The following is a 25,401-nucleotide window of genomic DNA, read 5'->3' as shown; positions in this document are numbered from 1 at the left end:
GAATGAGACCCAAGCCTTGCAGGACTTGGCTCAGTTCCACAGGGCCTGCAAGATGGAGATGTTCCACTATGGTTGATCCCATCTGGCTGGCTTCTCAGCTGTTTGTAAATTTGGTTGACTGTTTCCTTGTGGTTCTTTTCTTCCCTCCTTCCCTCGTTGTTTCTCGTCAGAGTTAAATCTTTATTAAAAGTGCCAGGAAGATTTAAAGTCAGAATTTTAATAATGGTTTTAACTGTATTGATCTGTATGTATTGTTTTATTTATGATGTGACCTGCCCTGAGCTTGAGTGCAGTTGGGAAAGGACAAGCTATAAATCTAATTTTTTTAAATGTCACAGCTGCCAGTTCTTTAGCTAGTTGTTGGCTTTTCATTACAATTTGAGCATCACGCAGAGGCCTAGGAAGTTGTAATGTATTGGCGTAGTATTTGTGTGGATCCAAGCAGGACTGCCTTCTGAATCTGACAGATTCTAACTTTGTTGATTTGAAGATATTTCAAGTGCTGGCCTGGTGTTTTTGGAATGATGTCCTGGGTGCCAATTACCACTGTGATGACCTCAGCTGGTTTGTGCCATAGTCACTGAATCTCGATTTACAAATTGCGGTATTTAGTGACCTACTCATGTTCTTTTTCAACAACCCTGCTATCATCAGGTACCACTATGTCAACAATAGTCACTTTCTTGTCCTCGATCACTGTGGTGTCCAGTGTATTATGTGCCAATACTTCGTTCATTTGGATTCAAAAATCCCACAAGATCTTAACATTCTCGTTTTCCGTGACTTTCTCTGGACAATGTTCCCACCAGTTTTTACTTGTCCTAATGTTGAGATTCCTACATAAATTCCAGTGTATCATCTTGGCTACTGAGTTGTGCCTTTGTTTGTATATGATCGTACAAACAGTACAAAACTTTTGCAATAGTTGAGTACATGATCTACAGTTTTGGTGACTTCCTTGCACAATCTTCACTTTACATGTTCTGAGGATTTTTCAATTCTGGCCTTGATCATATTTGTCCTAATCACCTGCTCTTGAGCAGCTAAAATCAGTGATTCAGTTTCCTTTTTCAGAGTTCCAGTTGCTAACCACAGCCAGGTTTTTTCAATGTCCACCTTGTATTTGATCTTTTCCAGAAATTGGACATGCAATGCTTTGTTGTACCAGCTTTCAGTCCTCATTTTAATTACGAGTTTCCTTAATCCTGTTTGGTTCTCCGGGCTTTCAGTGAATGCCAGTTCTTCACTTCAATCAGTGCATGTTCTTGATATTCATTCACAGCTCATGTTTCTCCTCATTGACTATTTGTTTTACTTGCAGTAATCCTCTGCCACCAGATCTCCAGGGAAGATATAGTCTACCAGTATCACTATATGAGTGTAATGCATACTTCATTGTCATAAGCTTTCGAGTTTTTCTATCCAATGCATTCAAATCAGCCTGTGTCCAGTTTATGATGCCAGTGGTGTACCTGAGGAGAGGTATGGCCCAAGTGTTGATGGCCTTGATGGTATTCCTGTCATTTAATTTGGATTTCAGTATTTTCCTGATCTTCTGGGTGTAATCTCTACTGACCACGGTCTTCACTTGCCCCTGCTTGATGTTATCTAGCTGCAAAATGCCTAGGAATTTGCAGGTTTTCTTTTGGTTGCATTTGATTAGTTGGCTGTCAGGCATTGCCATCACTCTCAGTGATCTTGCCCCTCTTTATCACCACAGTGGTGCACTTTTCCAGGCCAAATTCCATCGAAATGTCTGTGCTGAATATTCGGACTGTGTTCACTAGTGTCTGATTTCCCATAGAGCTTCAAATCATCCATGTACAGCAAATGTGAAGTTTTTTTCCAAGTCTGTGCCATTTGATATCCCAACTTTGTTTTCTTTACAATTTCTGTTAGTGGGATTGGCAATGATAAACAATAAGGGTGATAGTGAATCATCTTGTAAAATTCCTTGCCTGATATTAACTGTTCCATAGTTATCATTTCCAACTTTCAATCGAGTTATCCACTGTCTTGTCACTTTTTCAGTGAATACTCAAATGTTTTTGCTGACACCAATTATTTCCAAGCATTTCATGATCCAACTATGGGGCAGTGAGTCAAATGCCTTCTTGGAATCGATACAGACCATTTGCAAATTTGTTTTTCGATTCTTGGAGTTCTCCATTATAATTTTATCTACCAGGAGTTGATCTTTTCTACCCCTGTTCCTTTTTTGGTTCCCTTTTTGCTCCACTGGCAGGATGTTATTCGCTTTCAAGTAATCCATGATGTTATCTGTTATTATGCCAGTAAGCAGTTTGAACGTTGTCAGAAACCATGTTATTGATCTGTAGTTTCCAAGTGTTGCCCCTTTGGCTGTATTTTTCTGAATCAAGTATCTCTTCCCAGTTGTTAGCCATTCATCTATTTCATCATTTTGTATGGTTTCACTGAACTACTTGGCCATTGTCAGGTGCAAACTGGTTAGATATTTGAGCCAGAAGCCATGGAGTTGATCATGTCCAGGTGCCATCCAGTTTTTCGCTTTCTTGATTCGATGTTTTATCATATCAGTTGTATTTCCATTTCTTACATTTGTTTTTTGCGAACACCTTTCTCAAAATCTCTTATCCACTGCACCTTCTTGCTGTAATCCTTCTGATTTTCCCACAGATTGTCCCAAAACTGAAGTGTTGCATTTTTCTCTGGGATTTTTCGTTTTCAACATTGATCTTTGTATTGAGGCTTTGGTACAAATGCCTTGGTCTGATAGAAATTGCTGATTTTGTCTGCACTGGATGCTTCTTGCATCAAATCTTTCAATTTTTTTGCTGTGGCTGTTATTGATTATTTGGTGATCTCCAGTGTTTCTTCAATTGTTCTAGTGCCTGCCAGTATCTTCTAATTTGTTCTTTCATGAACTTCCCATTCTTTATCTTTGTTCCTTCATATTTTTCCGGTTACTGTAATCTGATCTTAGTTTTTTGTTCTCCTGTTCCAGTCAAATTTTCCACTTTGGTTTTCATGTTTTATTTACCTTGGGTTTAGTTGTTTCAACGCCCAGTTCTCGTGTGATCACTTCAGCCATACTGTACATGAGCTGATTGGTTTGTTTGATTGAAGTTATTTTAATTGTCATCAGTGCCTTGTACGCAACCCTCATTATGAGTGCCAGGTCTTTTGGGGCCACTGTTTTCAATGCTAGCAGCTGTTTTCTTTCCTCATTTGATTGCACATACTTAATTATCTTTTCCCTTAGTTCTTTTTGTCTTTCAGTCAGTCCATCAGTTATTTCCATGGGAACTTTCTCTAGTGGTTGCACTATTATTCCCTCTCCTGTGCTGGCATTTTCATCTGGCAGCTCTACTATTATGTCTCCTAATGTTTCTGGAGTATGTACAGTTATTTTCTCTGGCGTTACACTTGATTTCTTTTCACAATTTTTCTGGATTTTTTCCAATTCTGTAAACACTTTATTCTTTATGATGAATCATCTTTGATCTGCCAATCTTTGCTCAGTGATAATCAAATCCGGGTATTGTTGTTTCCACAGTTTGTACATTCATTTCAAGTATCCTTTGTTTTCTGGTTCTGAGTTGTAGTAACAGGCACAATGGCATGACTTTCTTGCACAATATACTTCTTTCTTTGCACCCAGATGTGCAGAGGTTTCATCTGGTGAATAACCACATGACACGTCTTGGAATTAAAAAGGGCTGCAGCCCTTTTTACTGAAGCAGAAGCTGGGCAAGGAAGAGGAGCACGTCCGAGCAGCCGGTCAGCACCCATGGCTGAACCCCAGCACCAACCCCAATCCATATTGGGGAGGACAGAGAGGTACTGGGCCACCAGGGCACCTGCCTTTTGTGGCCCACTTCCTACTGGGGTGTCGAGCTCAATTGCAGAGGCCTCCGTGGCATCCACCATGAGCCTGCGCCAACCCAAGCCTTTTATGGAGGCCCCCAACTGCAGGGAGGTCCGGCGTGCAAGCTTGGCCTCCCCATAAGGATGCCCTCCTCTGCCCAAACCGCCAAGACTGTGACAGAATGAGCAGCAAAAAACCCTGCCCAAATAGGGAGGGAGGGAGGGTGGGTCAGTTTGCTCCTATTATTATACCTGCCTATTATTATACCATTTGTTTACACTGAATGTTCAGCTCTTGTAAGTTGACTGTTGGCAAAAACTGGAACATCAGTTTATTGTATGTGAAGTCAGGGAGACCTCTTAGTTCATTTTGCTTCCACTATACAATTCAAATTTGTCAAGGACTAATTCATTTGTGTTACTCCCAGTTTTGTTGTTAATATACTCTGTCGAGTAGGCACAATTCAACTGCATACATTTTGATATTGCTATTTGAATAGCGACTTATATTGTTCAGTTTATAATTAACCTCAGTCAGGCAAATCTTAATTTATATTTTATCATTCTCCCATATTGTAAAAAAGAATTTTACATGAATTTTCATGGCATATTTTGCTTTTAGATTTTTTGAAGTTTGATGCTTCCCGCACCAGCAGAAAGCCCTTTGGAGGGCGCGGTGTGCTGCCAGAGTGACACCGTCCCTGCCTGCCCGCCAGGTCTGGATTGGGCTATTAATCATCTAAAAACTTAAGCAGTATAAAATCAAAGTTATATTTCTCTTAAAAACAAGTGTTTCTATTCAGAGATAGTGTGAAGGTTGGCCACAAGTAAGAGAGTGCCATGCTGGCAAAATCTCAAAGAGAACTGTTGTACAACTATAATAGTATATCATTTAGGAAAAAGTCCTACAGAGAGATTGAAAACACAAACGTTATCGCATCCACTCTCTCTTTGCATTGCATTCTCTGGTTTTGATATAAAAAAGCTGTTATCATTCTAATGTTGGTATAATTAGCTACAGAAATTTTAAACCACTGAAATGCCAACTGCTATCCTTTCTCAGTGGGATATAATATTACCTGAGCATCTTGTTTTTCAGAAATCTTATTAGAGCTATATTTTCTTAAAATTGCAGAGTAATTCTATTACTTTGAAATATACATTTAATCAGTGTAAACTCCTGCAAGTTGACTCTTCTTGTACCAGCTTTACTTCAGAAAAATTTAACAATTCAATGTTTATTTTTTAAAAATCATTAAATGTTTAGTTGTTTACTGAAAAGCTCTAGAGGATCATCAATAAAACAACTGACTTTTGGGATTTGTAGGTTACATGATATTAAAAGTCATGTCCAGCTACTTCACTGAATACTGCCTCACCAGGCTCTGCTATGCTTGAGGAAGCAAGGTTTGTAGGAAACTGGCACGCTCCTAAAAGGTGCAGTGCAATGGGCCAAGGACCCTTCATATTGATTTACATAGCTATGGACTGTTTCAGTCTTCTTAATTCAATTATTCAGTGAATATTCTCATTTCACCCAGGCAGATAGAAGTTTTTTAAAATATGGTTTTTCATGGTATTTCTGTGTATTGTTTCATTTCTTAATGAAACAATATCTTCTTATCATCCACATAGAATGAATTAAAAGTTGGAAAGGGTCAAAAGACTATGCAGTTTAGCTCTCTGCTCTCTGCAGGATGGAGGATTTGACTTTTTCCTTCCTTTTGTCTGCTTGAAGAAATAGCAACTAATCAGAATTACAATGCTGCTAATTATTATCAGTGATCAGTATAGCCTCTTGACTCTTTCTCCAACCCAAAATCAAATAGGAATATGTGAAGTCCCATCAGTGGTGTACTGGGCCTAGATGGCTCACAGAGCCATGACCAGCTCCCTGTGCCCTTCCCCCATGCCCCACTTTCAGGAGCCTGCAGGGAGGTCAGGGGTGGTACTCGGCGGTGGGCGGCCCAGTCATGTGGCTCAGGCAGACAGGGAGGCTGGGGGTGGGATTCAGCAGCGGGCGGCCCAAGCAGATGCCATAGTGACAGGCCAGCCCAGAAGGTGGCCTGCCACTGCGGTGCCTACCTAAGCTGCCTGCTCAAGCCGTCCGCCTGGGTCGCCCACTGCCAAGCCCCACACCCGAGCTCCCTGCAGGCTCCTGAAAGTGTGGCATGGGAAGCCAGACAAGAGGGGTGTGTGGGGAGCCAGTCATGCCCCCGGGCTCCGTTTAGGCCCAGTACACCACTGATGGGACTGCACTATTACTGTCTAGCTACTTCACTGCTTGTCCCCATTGTCCCCATTGGCTGTACGTCACTGAGTCCCATGCAGAGTTGCAGCCTTCTAAGCTCATTGACTTTAATGGATTTAGAAAGGAGCTTCAATCATTTTTTTTTTCAAATCTTCTTGAAAATAATTTCCACTGAATTATCTCTGACTAAAGATACAGAAATTCAGTCAGAGATCAATACAATTTTAAAAGCACTTTAAGTCACTGCAAGATTTTCTTATCCATTCCTTCTTATCCATTCCTAGCTGAAGATATTCAAGGGCCCCAACAGCTAAGATCTCATAATGTAAATAATCACAGTTCCTTACATGTCTGCTTAACTTCGTTTATAGTATTCTAAATTTTTCTCATTCACCTTGTTGAACTACCAATCAAGCCTGATTAAATGTGTTACTAAGGAGTGGCTAAGGAGATCTTAACACAAACTTTCATAGCTCCAGCATTTCATTTACATTGATCTCTCTGCTGTTTTGTGTGCAACTGTAGCAGGCCAGAAATTCATAATAGGGGTGGACTTCCTTTGTGTGCTAACTTGGCTTGTGTAGCAGCATTTTCACATACTAGAACAGTTTAAATAAGATGCTGGGCATGTGTAAGATCCCACAGTTAAGTTCCCCTTGCCTACTAGCCACCTTGTTTCTGTTCTTTGGCCATGCACAGAAAAGTTTGAATGCAATCCAGGCAAAAAAAACCCCACATTCTATGATTGGTCCAAGAGCAATGTTGTCCCTTACCTGAAATCCTATTGGCCACTCTTTCTGCCCCCACTTCCACCATCCCCTCTCTATAGGTTGTTGCAGATCACATTAAGACTGCAGCAGCTTAGCAAAAATGCAGTGCAAACCGCATTGTAGCCATTGGCCAAATAGGAAAGCTCCAACAAGCTCAACATGCTTCTTACCTTCCCTCCTGTTGCCCTGGAAGTCAGCCACAGGGCAGGAAAAGGGCGGCAGGGGATTGCTCTTTCCAGAGCAATCCAGCAAAGGAGGGGCACCTTTGCCAACCAACAGAACCCACCTAGAAGCCTAGCAGAGCACCAGTCAAGGTAAGTTGGGAGGAGTTAAAACTTAAAGTCCAATTGCCAGCCTTGCAAATGGACTTCAATGATTTTTTTACTTTTTTTTTCTGCTGTGCCTTTACATGGTCTCTGGGAAAGCCAAAAAGCCAGAATAAATCCAGCTTTTCCACTTTTCAGTTATATCCAGATAGCCAAGTGTGGTAAGGGTGGGGGGCTGACCGAAAAAAGATGAAATGGCTTTTTTTTTGCTTTAGAGCATATCCAAATAAACACCCATAACATCCCCACTGATCTTCACCTCTAGGGTTACCCTTCAGGTTGCCCTGATTTGGGCCCCTCCCCATGGCACCATCCCGCTGTCCCATGGAAGTTTTACTGGGCTTAAAATGAGACTTTGGCCTCATCAGTGTGATCACATCACTTATGGAAGTGACATCATCATGTTGGTGCCATTGAGGAAGATGCTTTGGTATTTGGGCAAATCTCTATGGTAAAAAACATTTTTGCCATAGAATTTTTGCCCAAATACCAGACCATCTTCCTCAAAATCACTGATGTGATAACATCACTTCCAGGTTGTCACATTGCTCTTCCTCCAGAGCTGGTAAGTATCCCCCACCCTATCACCTGCCAGTTGCCAGTGGAGGACCTGGCAACCCTACGCTCCTCAAACTCTTAACTTCCCCAGGCACTGACCACAAATCTCCAGTAATTATCCAAGAAGCCGTTGGCAGCCATAAACTGATAGTATTTATGCAGTTAAAAATTATGCCAACTGTTTTCATAAAATGAAGACATTTCACTTCTCTAGATGTAAAGCTCCAAAGATTGATCGCTAAGAGCCATATACCATTTATGTAAACTATGCACATGTAGCCAGGTATTCACCACCTGTTTCATACAGCCAGCATGATGTAGTCCTTGAGGTGTCAGACTAGGACCTGAGAAACCCAGGTTTGAATCCCACTCACACTTTGGAAGCTTGCTGGGTGATCTTTCTCCATTTGCACACCCTCAGCAGTGACTTTGGCTATTACTTGGATAGAGGACCTCTAAGGAATACCAAGGCATGGCCCAGAGGCAGGCAATGATAAACCACCTCCAAGTGTTTCTTACCTTGAAAACTTTAAGGAGTCACCATAAGTCAACTTTGACTTGACACCAAAAGAAAAAAAAAGACTTAAATTCCAAAAATTGAAAAATTGATTTTTGAATACCATACAGCATTTATGTAAATGTGTGTTTGTGCAGTCAGGTGTTCACCACATATTTGAAACAATACTTTCTTTGAAGTTATGATCTTTCAGAATTTTAAACTGTTACAATATCATATGGCCTATCCAATCACTTTCAATAAAATGATTGAAAACAAATACATGGAAATAGAAACCTTTATTTTATAAAGCTTTAAAGGTATAGAAATTACATTGTCAGAGTGCAATTTGATATTTGAGTCTGTGTTTCTGTTCTGTATGCAGTTTTTCCCCCTGTAAGGGCCTAGTACCCCAGTCAATAACAAGACTCTAGAATGGCTTTTAGAGCTTTATTTAAACAGTGTCTGACCCATATGGCCAGGTAGCTGAGACTGAGGTCCCAGCTCCCTGGCCCCCAGTATAAACCTTATAATTACAATCAAATAGCCCCCACCCTTGCATTCCCCATATCAGCATTAGAAAGGACACTTGAAGTCAGTTGTAGTAGATACATTGTTTTGGGAATGGCCTGGCCATTCCCGGAAGAGGACACATTAGGAGAAATCGTTAAACTCTATTCACTACCTTGCAGCAAAACAGGAAACCTGAACCTCTGACCTGGGGCAGGGCTGATGCAAGACCGACCACTGAAAGGCATGCCCGGGCATGTCTCAGGTGCTTTGGCAGGCCCAGAATGGCGGGGCCTGACACCCGCTGGCACTGGCGTAATTGGGCAAGGTGGGCAACTGCCCAGGGCATCACCTTGTGGGGGGCATCAAAATGCTGGGTTCGTTTTGGGGTATTTTAGTGGTTTTCCATTTTTGGCCTGCAGGGGGCACAGTTTTTAGGCTAGTGGCACCCAATTTTCAGCGTATCATCAAGAGACTGTCCTTATGCGACCCCCCAAGTTTGGTGAGGTTTGGTTCAGGGAGTCCAAAGTTATGGACCCCCAAAGGGGGTGCCCCTATCTCCCATTGTTTCCAATGGGAGCTAATAGGAGATGGGGGCTACAGTTTTGAGGGTCCATAACTTTGGCCCCCCTGAACCAAACTGCACCAAACTTGGGGGGAATCATTAGGGCAGTCTCCTGATGAGACCCTGAATGTTTTGAGACTGTGCCTTCAAAAATGTGCCCCCCCAGCCTGCAACCCCCATTGGCATCAATGCAGAAAACTCAATGCAGAACAAAGATTCTTGGGCAAATTTCAGGATGTTTTTGCAGGGAGGGCATTCTTGGACATATCAGCGCCAAAATTTCAGGATACCATCTGGAGACTGTCATGATGGCACCCCCAAGGTTTGGTGCAGTTTGGTTCAGGGGGTCCAAAGTTATGGACCTTCAAAACTTTAGACCCCATCTCCTATTAGCTCCCATTGGAAACAATGGGGGATGGGGCACCCCCTTTGGGAGTCCATAACTTTGGACTCCTTGAACCAAACCTCACCAAACGTAGGGAGTAGCATAAGGACAGTCTCCTGATGATATGCTGAAATTTTGGTCCTGATATGTCTAAAAATGCACCCCCTGTAAGCACCAATGTCCTGGTGCAAAAAAAATTGGTCATGGTGGAGTGGCCACCCATGGGGGGGGGGGCATCCAACTCAGGTTTTGCCCAGGGCTACAGTTTGCCCAGGGCGTCCTCGTTACACCCCTGCCCCCTGGGGAATCCTTTTTATGTTGCTAGAATACTTCAAGATCATGCAAAAAAATTTAGCCTAACATCTGGAATGTCGTGAGATGACTATTGCTTACATTATTTTGGTCCTCTAAATGGTTCTTGGGGGCAGAAAAAAAACATAGGAAAACCAAACATGTCCATGTATCCCTTTAATACAAATACAAAACACCTCACATATGATAATATTTTCCCAGCAGTTCCGCACGCCTTTGATAAGAAGGTAAACTAATATAGGTAAACTAAGGTTAAGTAGCTCAAACAAGATTGTAATTTTCCATGCTGCCTCAGCTCATTGACACAGTATAAATTGCTGTATGCTAGACAGCTGGCCTTTATTATGAGGTAAAGTTCAGTTCTCAACTTTTGAATGGGAAAGGTAAAATTATCCAGGTTTTTTCAGCTTTCTACTGTACAAATGTAGAGCAATGCCAATATAGCCGACATTAAGAACATAAGAACATAAGAACAAGCCAGCTGGATCAGACCAGAGTCCATCTAGTCCAGCTCTCTGCTACTCGCAGTGGCCCACCAGGTGCCTTTGGGAGTTCACATGTAGGATGTGAAAGCAATGGCCTTCTGTGGCTGTTGCTCCCGAGCACCTGGACTGTTAAGGCATTTGCAATCTCAGATCAAAGAGGATCAAGATTGGTAGCCATAAATCGACTTCTCCTCCATAAATCTGTCCAAGCCCCTTTTAAAGCTATCCAGGTTAGTGGCCATCACCACCTCCTGTGGCAGCATATTCCAAACACCAATCACACGTTGCGTGAAGAAGTGTTTCCTTTTATTAGTTCTAATTCTTCCCCCCAGCATTTTCAATGAATGCCCCCTGGTTCTAGTATTGTGAGAAAGAGAGAAAAATTTCTCTCTGTCAACATTTTCTACCCCATGCATAATTTTATAGACTTCAATCATATCCCCCCTCAGACGTCTCCTCTCCAAACTAAAGAGTCCCAAACGCTGCAGCCTTTCCTCATAAGGAAGGTGCTGCAGTCCCTCAATCATCCTCGTTGCCCTTCTCTGCCCTTTTTCTATCTCTTCAATATTCTTTTTGAGATGTGGCGACCAGAACTGAGCACAGTACTCCAAGTGCGGTTGCACCACAGCTTTATATAAGGGCATGACAATCTTTGCAGTTTTATTCTCAATTCCTTTCCTAATGATCCCCAGCATAGAGTTTGCCTTTTTCACAGCTGGGCCATACGATTGAGTTGACATTCCCATGGAACTATCAACGGTTCAAGACTTCAAATCCTCCTTTCCTGGTCTGTGACTGATAGCTGGTAACTGGACCCCTGTAGCATGTATGTGAGAGTTTGGATTTTTTTTGCCCCTAATGTGCATCACTCTCTGGCCATTTTGCTACATTGAACTGCATTTGCCATTTCTTAGCCCACTCACCTAATTTACTTCAAGGTCCGCTTGGAGCTCATCGCAATCCTTTGTGGTTCTCCACCTCACTCCTACATACCTCCTGGTATCATCTGCAGAAACTTGGCCACCACGCTACCTCCACCCCTACTTCCAGGTTACCATTTATGAATAGGTTAAAGAGCACTTTGGTCCCAATACTGGATCCTCTAAGGGGGGGACACCCACTCCCTACATCTCTCCATATCAGTGAGAATTTCCCATTTTACACCCACTCTTTGCTTCCTGTTTCCTCAACCAGTTTTAACTCCATAGGGAGGACTTCCCCTCTTATTCCCTTCATTGCTTTGAGTTTTCTCAATAGTCTCTTGGTGAGGGAACTTTGTCAAAAAAACCTTTTGGAAATCCAAGTAGACAATGTCCACTGGTTCCCCCCCCCTTATCCACATGCCTGTTTTACATCCCTCAAAGAACTCTAGTAAGTTTGTAAGACAGGATTTTGCTCTCTGCAAAAGCCATGCTGGACTCTTTCTCAGCAGGTCTTGCTTTTCTACATGTTTTATAATTTGTCATCCTTAATGACAGATTCTACCTAATTTACCAGGAACAGATGTCAAACTGGACTGGCCTGTAATTTCCCGGGTCCCCTCTCTAGATCCTTTCTTAAAGATTGGTGTGACATTAGCCATACTTCCAGTCTTCAGGATGGAGCCTGATTTCAAGGATAAGTTGCATATTAAAAGTGAGAAGATCAGCAATCTTCATGCTTGGAGCTCTTTTAAGAACTCTTGGGTGAATGCAATCTGGGCCAGGGGATTTGGTAACATTTAGTTTATATCAATGGCTGCCAGAACTTCTTCCTTAGTCTACCACTATCTTTGTTAGTTCCTCTGGATCTAAGCCTCCCTAAGAAAGCTTGGTTCAGGTGCAGGAATGTTCCTCCCACCTCACTTCTTAGGGTGAAGACAGATGCAAAAGAATTCATTCAGCTTTTCTGCAATCTCTCCTGTCATCTTTTACTTGCACCTCTTCCCTTTTGTTCCTTTGTCATCTAACGGGCCTACCGCTTCCCCTTGCTGGCTCTTCTGCTTTTGATGTACTTTGAAGAGACTGTTTGTTGCTGGTTTTGATGTTCACAGCCATGTGTTCCTCATAATCCTTTTTTGTCCCCTTACTGCTAACTTGCTTCTCTTTTGCCACCATTTGTGTTCTCCTCTCTGGTATTCTTTATCGAAAGTTAAGTTGGACTTCCATTTTCTAAAAAGACATCTTTTTTTTTTCCTAATAATTTCCTCAAGCGTCCCTTGTTAACCATGGTGGCTTTCTTTTGGACTGGGCGCTGCCTTTCCTAACTCTGCGGAACACATTTTCTCCAGCTGAGCTTTTGTGACTGTGTTTTTAAATAACCTCCAAGCATCTTGGACATTTTTTTGAACTCTCTTGATTTTCCCTTTCTCAGCTTCCCAAGCACTATCCCCCTCATCTTTTGGAGAGAAATTTCCCTTTCTGAAGGCAAATGTAACTACATTAGTAGGTTACTGTCACTTGTTCTGCATGCAGAGATTACTCGAATCCTGGACAGCATTTGTGGTCGCTGTTCCCTATCGCTCAACAACTTACTGATCTTCCCCGCGCACCAGGTCCTGGGTCCCACTATAGAATTAGGGATCTAGGATCACATCTCCCCTGGTTGGTTCTTCACTAAACCATCTGCTCTAAGCCACAGTCATTTCCCAACGCATATCCAGGAATGTTCTCTCCTTACTATGACCTTGAACATGCATTTTTTCCAGTTTATATGGGGGATAGTTAAAATCGCCTATTACCACTGTGACATATTATTTTTGCTTTTGTTGGCCTCTCTCTCTAATTTCTTTTTTCCATCTCAGAATCCTCTTGTTAAGCTTTGGTCCGGGGGGGACGATGAATATATATCCTCAATGTTAAACTATGCTTCAACCCCTGGTATTGATATCCACAGTTAGCTTCTGTCAGGGGAATCAGCTCCCCTGCATTTGTCTATTTTATGTGACACTATGCTCTCTTTGATGTAGAGGGCCACTCCACCCCCAATACGCCCTGTCCTATCCTTCCTGTAGAGCCTGTAACCTGGGATAACAGCATCCCACTGGTTCTCCTCATTCCACCATGTCTCTGTGATGCCCACTATATCAATGTCCTCCTTCAAAACTCTGTACTCCAGCTCCCCCATTTTAGGTCGAATGCTTCTACTATTAGCATAGAGACACTTGTATACTCTGTCTCTGTCCCTAACCTGGGATTTATGTGTTTTGCCCTCTAGCCTTTTGTAGACACTATCACTTATCACATTGCTGTGCTCTTCACTTGTATGTGGTTGATTTAGAGTTGCCAGGTAGAGCTTGGAAACCAATTAGAGGTTTGTGGGGGGCAGCTTCCTGGAAGAAAAATTAAAAAGAAAAAAATAAGCCATAGATTCGTTCTGGAAATCTTGACCACAAAGTTCCTGAAAATTCCTAGAGCTATCTGGAAGTGACGAGACACTCCTTGGGCATGGGTGCAGACAGACCCCCAAACCCCCTGCCTGGAATCTGGGGCCCCAGTGTAGCCTCTGCAGCCCTTCCTCAGTGAGAAAAGGCTAGGCACTCCACTCCCACACAAATTGCCACACCACCCCAGTGCAACTTCCAGTGAGAAAGGGCTGCAGAAGGTGTGCTGTGGCAGCAGAATCCAGGCGGGGGAATCCTCAGGCTGAAAGCTTCCATTTTTTTTATTGAAAGCTGGGAAATTCAGAGGACCTCTTATACCTATTAATGTGATGTTAATGTCATAATATTCTGTTCTGTGTTTTTTTTAAACAAAATCAAAAGGCAAGTGGGCCAGGGGAGAGGAGCTTCTGCAGCCCTTCTACATGGAATTCTGAGTACAGTTCTAAGCACCGCAATTCAAGAATTATGACAAGCTGGAACGGGTCCAGAGGTGGGCAACCAAATGGAAAAAGGGGCTTGGATAGATTTATGGAGGAGAAGTCGATTTATGGCTACCAATCTTGATCCTCTTTGATCTGAGATTGCAAATGCCTTAACAGACCAGGTGCTTGGGAGCAACAGCCGCAGAAGGCCATTGCTTTCACATCCTGCATGTGAGCTCCCAAAGGCACCTGGTGGGCCGCTGCGAATAGCAGAGAGCTGGACTAGATGGACTCTGGTCTGATCCAGCTGGCTTGTTCTTATGTTCTAAGGTCTGGAATCCATGCCCTCCGAGGAGAGACTTAGGAAGCGGGTTTTTTTAGTTTGGTGAAGAGACGGTTAAGAGGTGACATGAAAGCCATGTTTAGATATTTGAAGGGATGTCATGTTGATGAGGGAGCAAACTTGTTTTCTGCGGCTCCAGAGACTAGGATCAGGAGTAATGAGTTCAAGGTGAAGGAAAAAAATTTCACCTAAACATCAGGAAAAACTTCCTGACAGTAAGGACTATTCAACAGCGGAATATACTACCTCGGAGTGTGGTGGAGTCTCCTTCTTTGGAGGTTTTTAAACAGAGGCTGGATGGCCATCTGTCAGGAGTGCTTTAATTATGTGTTTCTGCATTGCAGGAGGTTGGACTTGATGGCCCTTGGGGACCACCCTCAAGGGACCGTGTGATTGGTCCTGAGGCGCTACTGGCATAAATTATGCCATTAGCAAGCTGCTTCCTCTGCCTGTGCAGAAACGGCCAAAGTGAGTTCTAAATGCGGATAACATGCGGATAAATGAGGCCAGAAAAGTGTAGCCCCATTCTACACAAACTGTCCTTTGATATTTGTGTGTCCTGACTGAAACTGATATAGTCATTGCCTTCAGAACTAGTCAGTATTCAGAGAGCTGTCATTGCCTTCAGAGTTAGTCTGTATTCTTAGCTGCATCTTTGCTATATGGAAGTTTCTACACTGCCACCCTTTTTGCTAGTGAAATGCTGTGATGGCGCTAGAGGCAGGACCTGAGAAGACAGAACTTAGGAAGAGGAGTACTATACTCTTTTCAACAAAAAGTAGAATTGTAACTTCATCCACCATGTGCTGGACTGCCTTTGGTTTAGAATGCTCTGCTTGGGTCCTAATGCCAACCTAACAAAACTAGGTAGGCACTGGGACCCAAGTGGAGTATTCTGCAACAAAGATGGTCCAGCACTTGGCAGATGAAGTTACAATTCTACTTAGTTCATTTTGTTGAAAAGAGTATAGGCACAACCTAGTGTTTCTCATTCTTGTTTCTATGTCAGCACAGCTGCATCCCTGTTTATGCTGGTGCACCATTTTTAAAGTTAGAAATTAGTTACATTAGTTGTATAAATAACCTGATGTATAATAAAAGCAACTATTTATATATTGTCTATGATGCAAGGAGCAGCAGTCATAGCAACACTATAAGAGGTCTGGAACATGGCTGGTGGGGAGTAATCTGTTGGATAAATTTAATTTATTATTATTATTATTATTATTATTATTATTATTATTATTATTATTATTATTATTATTATTATTATTATTAATGAGTTTTACTAACAATTAGGGAAATAATACCACCTTTCTATTCTAGCACAACACTTGGTTACATACTTCTACCTCATGGTTTCACATCATGGCTATTCCACTCAAACAAAGAAACAGACTGTACTTTATCATTTCTGCCTACGTGGCCACTTGCATGTTAGCCATGTTGGATTAACTGACCATTAGCTTAATCAATAGGCTGGCCATAAAACTGTGACCTCAATAATTAATTTGCATGCACACAGTTAACTCTTTCATGTCTGAGTTGTGACAGACACTTGCAAAATACCAACATAATCCAGTTCAAAGCAAGAGAAATTTCTACTGAGCATAACTGAACTTTTGGATGGAGAAACTAGATCCTACTCATAATATGAACAAAGAGACTGGATCCCTGTGTCTTTCCACTAACTGTGGAATGAGAAGAATATTGCCTTTGATGGAAAAAGTCTCCCTCATATAAAGATTTCACATTTAGCAGCAAGACATACCCCTCAAAACAAAAAAATCACACACACACACATACACACACACAGGATCACTAGGCAAAACAAACTTTATTAATCTACTTTTTACATGGAAATTGTGTGCAGATGAGTGGCACACAGAGGAAATGTTCGTGGGGAACCTTCATGGAAAATCTCTAATGCAGCAACAAAATGGTGCAGTGAAATTGAAAGTGAGAGTTTGGGGCGGGAGAAATAAAGTGTTTCCTGCCTTCTTTTGTTTGCTCAGGAGGAGGAGGATGAGGAGAAGAAGAAGATTCTCTCCTGTAGGAGACTCAAAGGGGCTTACAATCTCCTTGCCCCTCCCCCCTCACAACAAACACCCTGTGAGGTGGGTGGGGCTGAGAGAGCTCCAAAAAGCTGTGACTAGCCCAAGGTCACCCAGCTGGAGTGTGTGGGAGTGTATAGGCTAATCTGAATTCCCCACATAAACCTCCACAACTCAAGCGGCAGAGCTGGGAATCAAACCCAGTTCCTCCAGATCAGAGTACACCTGCTCTTAGCCACTACGCCACTGCTGCTCCCTAGGGAACCGGATGAAGGAGGCAGGAAACGTCTTCAGCCTGGGTTGGGAGGGAAAGATTGCTAGTTTAACATTTTAAAAAAACAGGTTGAGAGAAATAAAACATATTGAAGATGATTTAGGGGAGAAATCTATATGAACTTCTTCCTCAAACTTCTTCTACCACCTTATCTTACCCTCTTAGAGGGAGTCCGGCCGCTCCCTCGTCTCAGAGAGGCCTTTAAATAAATTGGGTTTTTGGGATGCCTGATACTTTTGTACTGACCGCTGCTTTTAATGGATTTTATTGGTTTTAGTAATTGCACTGATTGTAAAGATGTACACATGTGGATATTGTTGTGCACCGCCCAGAGCCCTTCGGGGATGGGGCGGTCTACAAATCCAATTAATTAATTAATTAATTAATTAATTCAATTAAACTAACCCCTTTAAAAAAATGTCCCTCCAAAATGTTTGTAGTTTCTCGCTAGAAATCAATGCTTTTGAGAAAGTTCAACTTACTGCGCAGTTGAGGTACAGCTGGTTTAAATAATAGTGAGCAATTTGGCTGAAGACAAAATCAGCAGTGGCATTTTATAATTACAATTAATTTAAAGGTTAATTTCCTTTGGTGCTAAAATCTTATTTAAAACATTTACCAGGAAAGGAAATTAGGATGTTACTATCAAGATGCATGGAGTGCTTCTGGGAATCCATGCCTATTATCAGTAGAAAATTAGGTTAGACTGAAAGTGGGAATTTCAATTCATTTTAGTGTATAATAGATGGTGATCAGAGTCCTGAGTTGGAGGATTTTGGTTAGCTGAGTCTGTAACATTTGCATTTCCTTTTGTTTGAGGGATTAATTGGGAATGTTTTTAACAAAAGGGCTGGGTTTCTATGTGAACAAGTACAACATGAAAAGAAAATTGGTTATGGATTGCTGCCTTCTTCACTAATGAAGTTCATGTTAAGGAAATCCCTAAGAGACACAGTTGTGCAATGAAAAATATGAATACATAGAATAATGCACTGAAAATGATGCTGTCACTGGCGTCCTCTATGTCAGTTTACCGTTTCTCACTCTACCTGGCCCAGTTGTCCCCAAACATCCATCACTGTCTCCTTAGGGAACTGTCAAGCTTGAGTTTCAAATACATCTAAATAATAGTGTTGCTTTTGATGTTGCCTTTTGGGTAGCTCATCATCATGATGGCACACAGTTTAATAAAACCAGTGATTCATCTTGGTAAGTTAAGGGATAGTTCCTAAATTAATGCTCTTTTATTTTATCTCAATCTATCATATTACTGAAGCACGTGCTTCCAAATGAGGATTTGTTTTAAAGCATGCCACTTCTGAGTGTAGGAGAACATGCACTAGAAATAAATAGATTCATTAAACAGCTTATCATTCCCCTTAAAAAACAAAATAATTTCCACATCCAAACTCTGTAATTTTTCCCCAGTCACTTAAATACTGGCATTGTAAAAGTGATTAGCTTAAGTTGGACACTTTCTCAAGCAAATTGGTCTCATTTATTTCTGATATTGTTGTTGAGGGTTGGATGAATGGAGAAGCAGTTAACACCAATAAGGTTTACCCATGGTTTAATTATATAGAAGTATATTATCTAAACTGAGGTTTAAGCTCCTCCTTAGCTACAGTTAGCAAAAGTTAGATGAACTGGGGGTTGAGGATTTTGGTACAACAGGAGAGAAGAGTAAACAGAATGTGTAGCCCATGGTCCACTTCTAGTTGTTAGTGTAGTTGGTGATACAGCTACACCAGGTCTAAATGGCACTGTAAGAGTCCAAGTTCAGTGTGGGACATAAGCCCACATCCCATTGGCACTGTTATGCATCTTCCCACTGCATGCTGCCTTGTTTCATATTCTCTTCATCCACCCCACCCCCCAAAAATAGCTTTTACAGCTTAGCAAGGTGATACTGTTTTGTAATAGTTAAAGGAGCAGTCCTTTGTCTATTAACGATTTTTTTAAAAAGCACTACCTAGCACAGAAAAATCACATCTATATTTTCTCAAACTCTTATCTGAGTTTTGGCCTGCTAAAATTTACAGCTGAATACCCGATGATGGGAGGAAGATTGGTCTACTGGCTCCCTGGAGCAAACCAAAGTATGTATTCCTTTAAAAATTTGAATGTCTTGCTTAGAGTCCCATTTGTTAAGAAGGTTAGGATGATGGGAATCCCTTGCAGGGCCTTTACCATAATGACCTAATGCAGGGGTCCCCAATTTATTTGAGCCTGTGGGCACCTTTGGAATTCTGACACAGTGTGGTGGGCACAACAACAAAATGGTTGCTGCACAAGACTGAGCAAAGCACAAAATGGCTGTGATGGGATGCAGAACCAAACACAAAATGACTGCTATAGGAGGTGGACCCAAGCACAAAGCACAAAACGTCCGGAAGTGAATGTATGCATAATCCTTAATAGTAACACTTCAGCACATCAGGCAGAAGCTCTGCTTAACAGGATGCCTTTTAAAATGAACATATTGCTGAAAAATATTTTCTTACACACACACAGTTTACCTTGTGTTATGGTAACAGCTGCTGCCAAAAGCAATTTTTAAAAATCTGCTCAGCTGATTAGATTTCCTGTGGCCAATCAGAAACTTTGCTGGACACAAGTCCCACCAGGCCATGCCCCCTTTCTAAAAACACTTGGTGGGCACCGGGAAAAGTGTCAATGGATGATCTGGCACCACTTTTGGGGACCCCTGACAAATCGAATCTTTGAGATTCACTTTTAGAAGCAAGCTAATAAATTAGAGGAACTGTATGACTTTCTCATCCAGAGTTGTTTTTGGAATAATTTGATGTTTGATATTTTAGATGATTTCCTGATATTTAATGTTTGATTTGCAGTTATGTTCTAAGTTGTTTGATGCAGCTGCTCAGAACTTCAGTAGACAGAATGGACTTAAATGTGTATATAAATAAAAGCAATTATCTGTCTTCTAGTGGTTACTTCAAAGGGGTTTTTTTAACATAAAAGTATTGGGAATTAACCTACCCTAACCTGAAACCTTTCATTCCATACTATGTAATCCAATAGTTTTGCCCACAAATACCTGTATTATCAGAAAATACATTACCAATGTTCAATTCATAGCTTATTATATAAATTTGGGAGGTGCGTCTACAGGTCTCTGTGATCAGGACTCAGATTGGTTATTTGGCTTATCTTTAAAAATATTATCAGAGCAATATCACATTAGCCACGAGCAGGGTTGCCAGCGTGGCAACAAGTGGGAGATTTGGGGAAGGAGGTTCTTGGAGAAGTAGCTGTCAGTGATAGCATGATGTCATTTTCAGGATAAACCTGGAAAGTAAAACCATTGAGGTTGCAACAATTTTTAGACAGAACTGATGTCACTTCCATGCTTTCCCAGAAATGACATCAGTCCACTTCAGTGACTGCCAAAAACTGTATGGTTTTATCATAGAGCGTCCAGGGATTCCTAGAGGTGTGATGTCACTTTTAGGCTTCCCCCAAATGTCACATCATCTGCCTGATAATAATTTCTTAATTCTTAATTTTGCTCCTTTTGCAACTGTAACCACTTTGGGTATTTTTACAACAGTTTATTTAGAATTTTCATACAAAGCTTATAGTGGAAGTACAGAAAATGAAAGGCAAGCTGAGCCAACATTTGCAACAACAATATCAAATATTTTGAACACATGAGGTCAATCTCACATTCCAGCCCTATTACCACAATACCCAATACAGATAGAATCTAGATGTACACCCTCTGCCTCCATGGAAGGGAACTGGATTATCAAAAAGGCTTTTATTTTCTATTTTCTCAAACTACTATTTCATTTGTAATTTTTTTCTATAAAGAATACATCCCAAATGTTGGTAAATCCCCTGGTTTCTGTCAGTGGCTCTTTAGAATAAAAGAGTTGAGTCTTTGTTAAATTTCATCCTACACTTCACCCAAGGAGCTCAGAGAAGCATATGCGGTCTCTCATTCCCAGTTTATTCTTCCATTGACCCATTGAAATAGAAGGCCCAAGATCATGTGTTGAACTTTTGGTTGATTGGGGATTTGAACTGTGATCTTCCTAAATCTCAGCTCAGTAAAACAGTCAAAGGATCTTCAAAGGATATTTGGTTGGCTGTTTAATTTTTACTGGCCCACCAAATATAAATACCCTTTTGACTACCACCTTTCCAATTTCTGTTTATCATTTGATTTATTTGATGACCTGTTATTCCATGGAGTTTTATTTGGGATAACTCAGATGGAGAACTTGCCCAGTCACCTCTGTAATTTAAAATTGCTGGGAAGTGTTTGGTGAAATCACTCAGTATGTGGCTATGGAGATGTCTATTCTTCATAAATGTTCTGCAGAATACCAGATTTCCATGCTCAAGAGCATCTTAGCAAACAGACAGAGAAAGGGTCCTGAAATGCTGCAAGTATTTGGTGTAGACCTTTTTAAAAAATTCTTTAGGTTTTCACAGTTCTCTGTTGTGGTATGTTCCTGTAACCCCTAAATTCAGAATGGGTTGAACCAGAAAGGGGTGGAGACTCAAAGAAACAGAAGGCTGCAAAAACTGGTGAAGTTGGTGGAAGCAAGGCTACCAGGCTGGGACCTTGATTTAATTCTTTATAAGCTCTTAACACCTTGTTTAAGGGCTTGCTATGTATGTAGTTGATGGAAGTTCTTTTGGGGACCTTCATCATCTTGGATCCCTTGGATCCCGTTCACCAAGCCTCTGAAGTCTTCATAAGCCAACCACCAGCAGGAAGAATTGGACTTGCCATTATCAGTAGACTGTAAATATAAGGACTTGAAATGCAACCTAAAAGGACTGTAAATTGTTAATGTTAAATGTTAGTGTTAAAAGTGTTATTTGTTAAGGAAGTAAACCATTTTGTTTTAAATTTAGTTCTTTGCAACTCCTTCCAAGTTCTGCCCCACAGAACCCACAGATAGAGGTTACAGTATGTTCCTTCTTTTGTATGAGGTTTTAACTTTTCCCCCCTTTCCTTATCCCCACACTGTCCTGGTAATAAGCTGTCTACAGCAATCTCTTGCTAACAACTCATTTTCATTAGAGACAAAATGATCCAACATTGCTTGCATTTTCTCTAGATGGTGATGATTGGGTGCGACCAGTCTATTTGAATCATTTTGTCAATTTGAAAATACTTTAGGGGCCATTTTTTAATATTCCTATGTGTAAATGGCATATTATGATGGAAATTATCCTAGAAATGTCCTGTCCCAATTAAAATATAATTTAGAAAGTGCTTTAGAAATGCTTATATTTTACAATTTAGAAATGCTTATATTTTTAAGCATTTCTTATGTCCTCTCTAAGGACTTTACATATACATTATAAGATGTCAGTAATACTTTGTACTTCTAGAATGTTCCATTCTCCCAAGCTAGTACATTCTGCATTTTTGTCATGAAAAAGATTTTTGAAAAACTGAGCAACACTGAAGTACCTGCAGAACTTGAATACTAATGACCTGATAGTTCTTGTAGATAGATGAGAATGAGGGTAGTCTAAAGTCCAGCATGAATTTTGATTTCATTTCATGTTTTGACAATTTGTTGTGCATTTTAAGTATTATTTTAAGAAAATCTGCCATTTTGTGGCAATTTTATTCCATCCCAATCACCCAGCAGGCACCAGCTTTCATATGAAAAGTCTATGATCATATCAAGAAGACATTTATAAAATATCTCTTTGTCCTTATTTGTAGCATAAATTTCCAGCACCATAGTTCTGTCCCCAAATTAATAAACATCTACCCCCACAAATTTACCATGAATACCAAATTTGGGATATAAATATGATTTAATATTCAATGCCACACCATTTTTTTCGTAGTGCCTGAAATAAATTAGCTACACCAAAAATTTATAGCACAAATATTTAATAACCTTTTTCCAAATTAAATCTTGTTTTTGAAATGATGAAAAATGTTTTTTCTCCTCTTTTGTGGAGCATTAGCTCCAATTATATTTAATGTTAAATATCTATAATCCATGATCAACATTATTAAAGGTCCTCATCATCCAATCCAGTATCTTTCTTTTCCTTATTGTAGTTGCTTTAATTCTTGTTAATATTTTTTAAATCTTCCAAGATCTCTGTTTCATCTTTTCTTTTATATCTTTTTATATCTTTCAAGAAAGCACCATATTGATAATGTTTTTAAATTTCATTAATTTGGTACAAGTTATTAGCTGGATGAGTAAAGGAAGGATTTGTCACTCTTTATTTGATTTGATTCTACTTTGATTGCAGAATTAGATAATAATGTGAACAACAAACCATCTAAGGCAATGTATACTATTAATAATGTAGTTCTTTATTTTGGGAGGAAGATTGTGGTCCATATTTCAACAAGAGAATGACGTGAGAGAACCTATTAAATTTTACAGACTGTCAAAAGTATGTAAAATTATATGTGGCTTATATGAACTGATGTGCTTATATGTGGCTATATGAACACATGCACGCTGGCCACTTCAAACCAATTTTCTTGTGAAAATAGGGGGCAGTTAGTTACAGTAATGATACTAATAAAATTATATTTCTGGCTCAGATCACATATCTTTCCTTTCTTCCTCAGTTCTGTGCTTTGTTCTCCACCCTGTGCACCCACTTGCTTTCCCAGCCTGGTTGACAGGAGGAGAAATGAGGCTGTAGCTCATTTGCTTTCTGCCTTTGTTCTCTTCCTCTTTCACACCATTGTGCATTGAGCACTGGTTTAGAACATGAAGTACTAGGGATATCCTAGAAAATTTACCCTCTGAGGGCTGTCAGGCATTCAGGAAGCTACTTGGCACACCTACCCAAACATTATTCAAGATGTTGTGGGAGGGGAGATAATCTCTTCTTCTCATGTGAAGGTGTGGGGGAGGGAGTTGGAGAGAACACCACGATTGATTGGTTTGTTGCAGTGGCTTTGGGAAAGCCCATGGCTCCTTCCAGTGACATTATAATGAGTCTGAACGGGTCGAGGAAAAAATATGAATATCACCAATCTATTCAATAGTCATACTACAGCAAAGGGATCTACATTTTAGGTCATAATAAATAGAGAATGGAATGTCAAAAAATGAACTGATCTTGATTGCCTCCTATTTTTTTTCTCCATGAACTGTTCACAAGCTCTTTGTATGTGTGTGTATATGCATATGTGCATTCATGCCCACAAGTGCAAGCACATGCTTACTTTCAATATTTGGAGGTATAAGTATGGCAAACCTTAGACTCTGTTCTGTAGAATTCTAATTATCACCGAAGCGACATAAAGTGCTGAATATGCCATCAACTTAAGAGAAGACCAAAACTCAGGGAAATTTGTTGTTTAAATGTGATTGCCTGGAAGGCTTTCTAGAATACGGCCGGAATCATCTGGGAATAGGTGCTGTGGTTTCCGGTGTTGTATTATTCTGGTTAATGACTGATGATCTTCAGCATGATCTGCCTGACGTTCTAGAGCCTGCAGGTCTGTGGCTGGCATCTTCAGAGGATCTGATGGCATCTTCCATCAGATCCTCTGAAGATGCCAGCCACAGATGCAGGCGAAACGTCATGAGAGAATGCTGCTAGATCACGGCCATACAGCCCGGAAACCACACAGCACCCCAATTTGTTGTTTGTTTTTAAAGGCTTTCTCAGTTTATAAGAAAGTTATTTATTTACATGTTATTGATTCAGACATCCTGGAGGTAAATTAAATAAAACTACCCTCAGAGTCATTTTGGCATATCTAGGTGTAACAGACAAAGGAAGGGGGGCTTAGCAGACAGTCCACCAGGGCAAACTCTGACCAGCATTTAGCAGATTCCAGCAGCCCAGTCAGCAGTAAACAAGGCAGGTCCAGAAGAGGCAGACAAACAGTGAAAGGAGGGTGGAGAGAAGGCAGATGAGCACAAAGTTTAAAAAGAGTGGGAGCAGTGGTCTACCTGCATAAAATGGCACCCAAGTACTGAAATTGCATTCCCTCAAAATTGAACTCTTCCCAAAAACTTGCACCCCTGGGAAGGGGCAGAGGCAGTGGTGGGATTCAGCAGGTTCATACCACTTCAGCAGAACCTGTTGTTAAAATGGTGCTTGTAAACAACCAGTTAAATTATTTGAATCCCATCACCAGAACCGGTTGTTAAATTATTTGAATTCCACCACTGGGCAGAGGGAAAGGGTTCCCAGGGCCCTCAACCTCTTGCCAATTTCTCGGGCGGGTGGGGGGAAGGCTCAGTCAAATGCATACCACATGGCGCTCACAAGTGTCACCTGGGCATCAGCCCTTTCTGTCCCCCACCCCCAGATACACCACTGAGTGGGAGGAAGAGAAAGGAAGCTTGGAGAGGACAGGTGAGATAGCAGCAAAGAAAATGGCATCAGGAGGAGTGAGACAAGAGAGAGATGGAGCAGGTAAAGATGCCCAGTCAGGAGCAGGGCAGGTGTG

At 41.1% G+C, this 25,401-nt stretch overlaps 1 protein-coding gene across 5 annotated transcripts in view; it reads left to right on the top strand.

Annotated features, from left to right (window-relative positions):
- NKAIN2 (sodium/potassium transporting ATPase interacting 2) overlaps nucleotides 1-25,401 on the top strand; it is a 633,537-nt gene that overhangs the window by 596,121 nt on the left and 12,015 nt on the right. For 3 of the 5 annotated variants that reach the window (XM_048491445.1, XM_048491412.1, XM_048491419.1), the window contains one exon: nucleotides 19,004-19,060. The exons of 1 other annotated variant lie outside the window; for it this stretch is intronic. In XM_048491445.1, coding sequence (XP_048347402.1) covers nucleotides 19,004-19,060 — 57 coding nt within the window. Of the gene's footprint in view, nucleotides 1-490; nucleotides 557-19,003; nucleotides 19,061-25,401 lie in introns of those variants that run through there. One more of the 5 variants, XM_048491437.1, reaches the window with a different exon arrangement.

The sequence above is a fragment of the Sphaerodactylus townsendi genome, linkage group LG01 (genome assembly GCF_021028975.2).
Source record: "Sphaerodactylus townsendi isolate TG3544 linkage group LG01, MPM_Stown_v2.3, whole genome shotgun sequence".
NCBI classification, from domain to species: domain Eukaryota; kingdom Metazoa; phylum Chordata; class Lepidosauria; order Squamata; family Sphaerodactylidae; genus Sphaerodactylus; species Sphaerodactylus townsendi.
This window is presented reverse-complemented; position numbering and strand designations above follow the sequence as displayed.